Source organism: Vicugna pacos, chromosome 2 (genome assembly GCF_048564905.1).
Source record: "Vicugna pacos chromosome 2, VicPac4, whole genome shotgun sequence".
NCBI classification, from domain to species: Eukaryota; Metazoa; Chordata; class Mammalia; order Artiodactyla; family Camelidae; genus Vicugna; species Vicugna pacos.
The window spans coordinates 37,397,579-37,406,089 of NC_132988.1; the positions used below are offsets into that span (position 1 = coordinate 37,397,579).

General features: G+C 34.8%; 1 protein-coding gene across 1 annotated transcript in view; it reads right to left on the reverse strand.

The window, feature by feature from the left end:
* Positions 1 to 7,404, reverse strand: part of MYOZ2 (myozenin 2) — a 31,727-nt gene extending 24,323 nt beyond the window's left edge. The window contains exons 1-2 of the mRNA XM_006213921.4: positions 7,241 to 7,404; positions 6,591 to 6,679 (exon numbers count right to left, since the gene is read on the reverse strand). Of these exons, the coding sequence (XP_006213983.1) occupies positions 6,591 to 6,666 (76 nt within the window). The 5' untranslated portion in view covers positions 6,667 to 6,679; positions 7,241 to 7,404. The remainder of the gene's footprint in view (positions 1 to 6,590; positions 6,680 to 7,240) is intronic.
* Between the last annotated feature and the right edge of the window lie 1,107 nt (positions 7,405 to 8,511).

Below are 8,511 nucleotides of genomic sequence, written 5' to 3' on the forward strand. Positions count from 1 at the left end.
AGGAGAAGGCAAAGAAAATAACTGACCAACTCTCAACCTCTTTTCTTAGTCTTCATACTTCCCTTTCCTTTAAGCCTAAATTTTCTCCCTCTTACTCTCTAAGTAACTAACTAAATTGGCTTTGAGTGATCATCTAAAGATATTGTGGATCTCTGGGGCCAGAAGCCCTGCATGAGAAATCTAGTGGTGTCTGGAGCAGTCTTGTACTGGCTCACAAGAGTTGATTGATAAATTTTCAGGAAGTCTGTGAGCCAATAGTTAAATTCTGTGAACATGACCATTATTAAAATTAAATTATGTAAATGCAATAACTAGATAAGTTTTATTAAAAACAAAGCAATAAATACTCCAAAAATATCACAAAGTGTTATATTCCTTTGGCTATTATCTATGTTCTTGATGTTTTCTTATATATATTGTATCTGTGTGGTGAAAATACAATATATTTTTAAAAGTAATTTATTTTTATTGAAGTATAGTCAGCTTATAATGTGCCAATTTCTGGTAATACATAATGTTCTGGTAAACAGCATAATGTTTCAGTCATACATATATTCCTTTTCATATTCTTTTTCATTATAGGTTACTGTAGGATAGTACTATATAATTTTGTATTACTACACATCTATTCCCAGCTCTGCATTCAGTGCTTCCTTAATAGTAGCTTGAAATTGGCCATGGCAGGAGTATTTATAACGCAAAAATTGGCAAACTCTACAAACCAAGGCATTTCCTCCCACAAAGAACCAGTTAAATATTTACAGGCATACTAAGAGACATGTTAAGTCAACATATTTTTCATAAACAAACAAACAATAAAAGACATAAACTAAATTCTCCAAGGTTTCCTTCTCTTTCCTTCCAATAGTAAAGTTTATGATGTAATTGGAGCTGGAGTCCCGGATTATCTGTGAGTTAGGAAATCTAATGTATGAACACTTTCACTACTTAAACTTTCAGGGTGAAAAATGCTATCAACTGAGCACACAGAATCCAAGTTCAGCTGTTCCCTGCTCTTTATTGCAAACTCTGTGCAGGGTCTTAAGAGTATGTTTAATCTGGATGCCTGATAAATGATATAATTTATTCAGGGTACATATCCTTGCCCTGATGGATTAGAAGGTTGTCTTTGTGGCATTAGATCATCTATTGAAAATAATATTGCTAGGCATACTTTCCTTTTGATGTCATTTATGTTGATCCAGAATTTTCCATTTATTCTTTAAAGATTTTATAGGCCTTAATCTATTATAGTTTGCTACTATTTTAGGGAAATCAGTGATTATTTCTGAATAGTTAAATACCTAATAACAAAAAAATTAACATGTAACTTTACAGTCTTGACCATAATTAATTTCCACAAAACCCCCCACATTTTTCAATCTGCTAGAAATATTAAATAATTATTACCAATATTTGTTCTCAGTAGTGTCCTCAAATGTGCCTTATTTTTGTCTCTAAGATTTAAACTCATATTAAAAAGTTCAATTTAAAAAAAATAGAATTTTTTTAAAAGTTCAAGTTTCTTATTATGGGATGTACTTTCCTTCCATTTTTCATACTGTGGAGCCACAATCCTGAGTACTGAGAACCAAATAGAAAATTGCATTTTAGTGGGAGAATATCAGTGATCTTTGAAAATGTGATCAATTCCTTTCTCAAACCTTACTTCAAATATTTAATCTTATGAGCAGACATTGGACCTAAATTTCTGTAAAAGGAAGCATTCTTCTTTTCACATTTATTTCATAGGTTAACACTGAAACTGAGTCAACAAGGATTTGTGTGCATGTAGGTAGTTCTGTATTTTTAATTTGAAATTCTGGTCCTGTCAAAGTTACGTATTTAGTTAGGTCAGTGAATCCAATTCATAGTTTGTAAAAATATTCACAAATAATTGTAGTAAGACAAAAGATTTTTTTAAAACAGTTTCCCCGTGATTCAATGGCAGCTGCAATTCTGGTAAGAATGGGCAAAACCACAGGAAAGGAGTTAACTGAAAATGATTTTCTTTAGGGTGGTCCTATCAATTTACCAAGAGATTTTTCTCTGCACTTACACAGGACTCTTCTGCCTGTTCACAGATAGTTGGCCAATGTGGATTGAATAATAGTTCATAAATATATATTATAGCATACTGCAACATACATATATACATATTATATAAAAGTTAATAGTCCAGACTGTGACTTTGAATAATGCTTGAAAAGACTACATTCGACTGAAAGTTTATTAATAAATTTTAATAATTTTCTCAGCGTTAAAAAGTTGATTTTGAAACCCATATGGGATTCTTTATTTTTCTATTTCGTATCTCCTTGCCTTGATTTGATTTTTAAGATGCAGTTCTCAGAAATTTACTGTTAATTATAACACTACCATTTAATAAGTGTGTAAATCTATAAACATTGTAAAAATGACATTACCAATGCATTTTATTTATTTATGCAAATGGAATTACACAAACTAGTAATGTTTATAGAATATACATCTAGAGCATATTAGAGTGAAAAATACAACAAAGAAACTAGGGTGATGGAATATGGCAAGAATTAAACACTGTAATTGCAACGTTGATATAAACTAGAATTTAGCCTAGTTCTCAGCTGCTTCTTTGCTAGAGGGCCTTATTAGAGGTTTAGAAATCTATGGCATGTTTAGAAAATCCATAATTTCATAAGATATTACTAAACACAAATTTTCAGAATAAAACATGCTTTTTTGGGGGATTATAAGACTGCTCATGTGTTTAAACGAAAGAAAACTAACAAACTTGTACATTGAAGCATTAGGTTAAGTTCTTTTTCACCCCCAAACTTTTTACATTTGATCTGTGGTACTTAAGGCCTTCAGGTGTCCTCATTTTTATATTGATGACTTGATAAATTGCAGATATGCTTACGGTACACTCTAAGATATGCTTATACACGAAAATTCAAAGGGGTCCTCACGTAATCTTTCACTCAAAGGTCAAGACTTTATACTGTGTGCTTTTCAAAGTGCCCTGCAATTTATGTCAGTACTATCATTGTTTATATTATTGGAGAAACTCAAATACACTGATGTTTGACTTTAGCGCAAAGCTCAATATCATGAAGTTTTAAAGCTAGGCGTCCCAACAAGTCCAGCCTCTTCATTTTCAAATAAGGAAGCTGATGTCTGGTCTGGAACCAGGGCTCTTGGTACCATATCAACAACAGCACTCCATTTAGAACCTGGCTTCCTGTTTTCAGACCACAGACTAAACTCTTTTCCTGAAATTGCAAAAACAATCTGCTCAGTCCTTTTCTGTGTGCTGGGAAAAGCTGTTCACCAGTCATGAGGGAAAAAAAACAGACAAACAAAAAACATGAAAAAAAAAAAAAACCCTCACAGAGCCCAGGTGAGAAAACTGAAGGGTGACTGAAACAGCTGTGGTCCTCCCTATTCTGAAGCTCTTCTAAACTGTGGGCAGTTATCTGTGCTTAAGATCAGGGGACAGTGTACTCCCAGTTCTTACAGTTATTTTAATTTCAATTCCTTTCCCCCACCATTTCTGGACAGATGACCATTGCTCTAGAGTGCCTCTCCTCTTTCTATTCTCATTTCCTCTTCTCTTTCTCTGTCGACTTATTGCTCCCTATTCCTTCAGCCTTCCCTATCTCTCTTCCGTCAGTATTCAAGTCTCAGAGTTACTGGGTGAGAGAAGACCATGATGATCACCAGGAGAATATGTACAGATTCAGGAATAAATAGCACAGGGATGGTGGGCATGGAACCAATATGTTATCTTTTCTTGCCTCTACAACGAATTCATGCACAAATAATGGCAAAATATTTTTGTGTTTTGTATTTGGAATAGCATTTGTTCAATGGTAGCAACATGGCTCTGATACTTCTGTTTAAAGCTTATAGGTTTTGTGTCACAATAGTAACACATGATGGCTACTACCATCAGCTCTAACATTTCAAATATTGATGATCATCATCATGGTATGATGGGGATGGTCAATCTGAAAGTATACAGCCTTAGTGTTAGAGGATACTTTCATTAATTATTTGTTGAGAGTGTAGTATAGTGGCTTCTGATACATAATTTGACACCAAATCGTAATGGATCTATAATGAGTGAACAATTTGGGGTGTAGTTAGTAGAGGCTGGGAGTTATCTACATTTTTAATTATGCTATCCAGTTCTATGTATTTTAGTCTATATGGATAGGATTTCTCAGTAATTCTTTGAGGTTATTTCCCCTTCAGATTCAATGAGTACTCTGATGTAAAACTCTCCTTTTTGATTCTTGTATTTTCCTGCTAATTCACCTCAAGGCTCACCGTCTGTAGTCTCTCTCCCCACAGCAAGAACTGAACTGAACTTCCAGCTCATGTTTAGAACACAACTCATTTAGCCATCTCATTGTCATGTTTCATTCTCCTCCAGGCTAAATGTTTTTTGAAAAGTGATATAAAAAATAAATGAGTTATAATACTACAAAAAAAATCTTGGCGCACAAGAGGAGAAGGGGTAGGAGAAGAACTTTGGAGAGCTTCTCTGTTCATTTTTATAAAGGACAATTAAGATTGAAACAGTTGCATGCTTTATCTTAATTGAGCCAGGTTTTTACTGTTGTGAAGTATTTAGAAGTTTGGAGAATTATTCCTGAAAAAGTTTCTCTGCATTCCATGTCTCATTTCTGCCTCCTTAGAAAAAATAATGCATCCCTAGCTCCAGCTCTCTAAACATTATGTCATATACAAATTGTAATTTCTATATAAGTTCTATAAAGTTCTATATACGATGTCAGAGGAAAGAAAAGAGAGAAATTATTTAAACTGCTTCATAAAGTACTAGAATTATTTTATTTGAGATGAATTAAAAAAGAGTCTGTGATTCTCCCTGTGTTATCTGGAGTACTTGACCTCCAAATGCAGAGCATGTGACTCCACTTAAGGGGCTGGAAATCTACCCGTGACTTGGGAGAGAGGGCTTCAGCAGACTTTACATGGCCAGGACCTGTTGGTGGTGAGATAGTAGTTTTGGGCCTCCCCTCCTTGAGATAATAGTTATATTTTTTTGTTATACTTCATAAAAATCAAAACTTATATTTAAGAAAGGAAAAAATATAAAAAAGGAAAAAAATGATCTTACTCTTATGGGTCTGTTTCAGGAATAAGAGTAGAATCCAGCATATGGTTTAAACTAGGAATACATTAAAAGGATCGATTAATTTATGATTATGATGCAATTAGAAAACGATGTTTTCCCAAGCCTAGTTTTAAGGTAAATAGTTTAGTCTCAAACTCAAATGACTATCTGATCTTTGCCTTATTGATCAGGGAAACTAGTAAAAAAAATTTCAAGTAAACTACCTGAAGCAGGAAATGCAAAGTAGCATAAAAATTTAAAAGAAGCATGAATTTTGGAACCTTGGATTGGTACAAATTTAGTTCTGGGATCTGATTCAGAATTATTCTTACTTTATTCCAAGCTAGTTTGACATCATAGTAAAACATGGGACTAAGTTGAATACAGTATGGTGATTTTGTATTTCAGAAAATAGAAAACAAAACAACAGAACTCTATAGATATGACTACAGGAGCATCTAACACAATCTCTGGTTCTATTCAGGTTACTTTATGGAAGGTGAAATATGAAAATGCTACACTTATGCCTGTTCCCAGCTGCCTTCACGAGATCTCATGCCTCTGGGTCTCAATATTGTTCAGGTAAAAGCTCACATTCCTTGTCGACAGAAGGGAAATAAGAAGATGCCCTGAAAACTCCACAAATATATCCTGAAATGGCTCAAATCAGCCCTTCAAAGGATTTGGATATCCTACTTATTAACTTTTAAAGTTAATTATCCTTTGCTCATGAACAAAGTTGAATTTCATTTATAACAATCAAAATGCAATGTATAAGGCACTGCTCTCTAGAGTTTTTTGCTAGAGCTTAGAAGGAGAGAGTGGAATATCATCTTGCATCTAATTTATATTAAATTTTTTTGAGTCATATGCTTTAAGACTACAAGTAATTTATATTTTCCTAGAAGTTATAAGTTAAAGTAGATTTTCACACAAAATGTCTTGGTAAATCAATTACTGAATATGAAGACTGGTTTCAGGGTTAAAGAAGTTCACAGTAAGTATGAATTCCAATTTAATAGCTTTAGTTTTAAAAAATAATGATCAGATCTTGAATGATTTATGTAATATAACATAAAAGAAATCAAGATAGAGCATGTAAGATGGACAATTAAGACAAGATTGTATGAGACCTGTCCAAAAAAATAAAAAGAAAATTGAGACTGATATTAACTTATAATATGAAATGTGTGAAAGGCAAGCCAAACAGAATGTACATCAGCTGTCAGATTGCTTCATTCCTTTAGAGCAGTTGTTCATCTGAAAATAGCTTTCAAATGAGAAAGGATGACTACAAAAGGATTAGTTGCCATAGGCTTTTCTATACCCCCTAGAGCTCCAGGTTTGCTATGACAGAATAGCAAGAATTTAAAGGAAGTTTTAACTTTAGAATATTAAATAACATCAGGAAAGGTCTACATGAATGCTGAACTATATCAATGCTAAGAAGAGTTTTTAATGATACCATTTCCATGGATTTCCTTCATGATGGCTGATGCTTGCTGTTTCCTCTGCTTCACCATGGTATTATGTGATAACATGGTTTTTTGTTCCCTGTTAAAAATAAAGGGACGTTATTGAGGCAATGTGAAGAACTCATTTGGAGTGTTTTGTAATCATCCTTTTGAAAGAGAGCATCTTTGTTCTTTATTAAGAGTTTATTATTGCTTTCTACTGAAAGACTTTAATACGCATTCCGAGTCTGGGGACAGAGTGTGCTATTCATTGACAGGCAATCTCACAGTGAACAGAGGCTGATTCTCAGAGTTTCAGGCCCAGTCTTATCTCTACACTAGTACAATGATTATCAGGCCATGAAAAACAATGAAAGAGCTGGCCTCCTTTCCCCTCCCTCTCTGTTTTCTACAGTTTATTTTAATCTGTCACTGTTTTCCTTACTGGCCTTCATTTGTACCAGTATCACAATACATCAATTCCAGCAAACTGTAAGAATGAAGAAAGGACACCAGATTAAACCTGACCTCTTTGACTGTAGCATTTTAATATTAGCATCAACAGCTGTCCTTAAAGCAAAGAATTCCCATTAATGAGTCACAACTCTGAACTTCTTTGGACAACTGACTAATAAAGCATTTTAGGATACAGTATACTCACCTTGCTCTTAGACCGTGCTTTTCAACAGGATGAATCCCAATTTGTGGAGGAAAAACTAGAGATGGAATATGGATGGCACTTGGGCCCGATGGTTTTTATCCTTGTGCCTGGGACGGCATGGTCCCTAGATCTGACTCAAACTGGGGACTGAGCCTTTCTGAAGAGACTGGCATCCAGCTGACATCAACTGACTATATATAGCACAAAATACTTCAGCTACTCATATCTTCCTGGCTAAAGGGAGGCACCAAGAAAGATTAGGTTCTCTCCATTGTGTTTCTAGTTTGTGAGATGGTTGAATGAACATGCAGAAAGTTTTTATGGAGCACCTTCTGTTTGAAGAGATACTAGCGCAAAGGGGTTTTTTAAACTTCTTAATTTGTAGCTTTTACACTACATCTTAATTGACATGGCAAAAGATACACACATGAATTAGAACAGAATGATAGATTATTAACTATTAAAATGAAAGTATTGTCAATACTACCTATGGAGTTTCAAGAAGAAAGAAAGCAATGTGTTGTGGACCAATAGTGCCATTCCTTAAGCAAGAGTGAGAACCAACGCTCGGTTCAGAAAAATTTGCAATATTTGAGCAGGAAGCATTTTAGAATGGGCGTTAGAGGTTGAGCCTTGAGGCTCTCTGTGTAAAAGCTTAGACTTGTGCCTGGGTCATGCTCTTTGAAGAGACCCTGCAGAGAACAATACCTGCAAAGTTTACTGATCTCTGCAAGTCTGGAGTCAAGGATTCCTGTCTGGGAGACAGGATAAGAGGTTAGGAAGCTGGGTCATGTTGGCATCCATGCTGGCGTTTGAACACAGAAGCAGGTTCCCATATCTGGGCTTTCACTTCTACTACTTCCCACCTCCTGGAACGCACTCTCCCCTATCACTTGGCTCACTCATGCATTCAGGACTCTCCTCAACTATTGATTCCTCATAAAGTCCTTCCCCAATCACTCTGTCTAAAATATCACATGGTGTCACTCTCTAGTCCCTTACTCTGCTCTATTTAAAAAATATTTTTGGAATAGTTAAGATTAAAGTAAAATCAATCTAACACAAAACCCCAAAAACAGACATTTCAAAAAGGTGAAAGTTCGTTTTTCTCACACATAAACTTAGTCCAGAGGTAAATAATCTAGGGTTGGTGTGATTGATGTAATCATCAGAAGCTCAGTCACCTTCTAATTTTTTGCTCCATTGTCCCTAAAATGCAGACCGTTGGGCCTAAATGTCTGCTTCAGCTCTAGTCAACATGCTCTTATTTC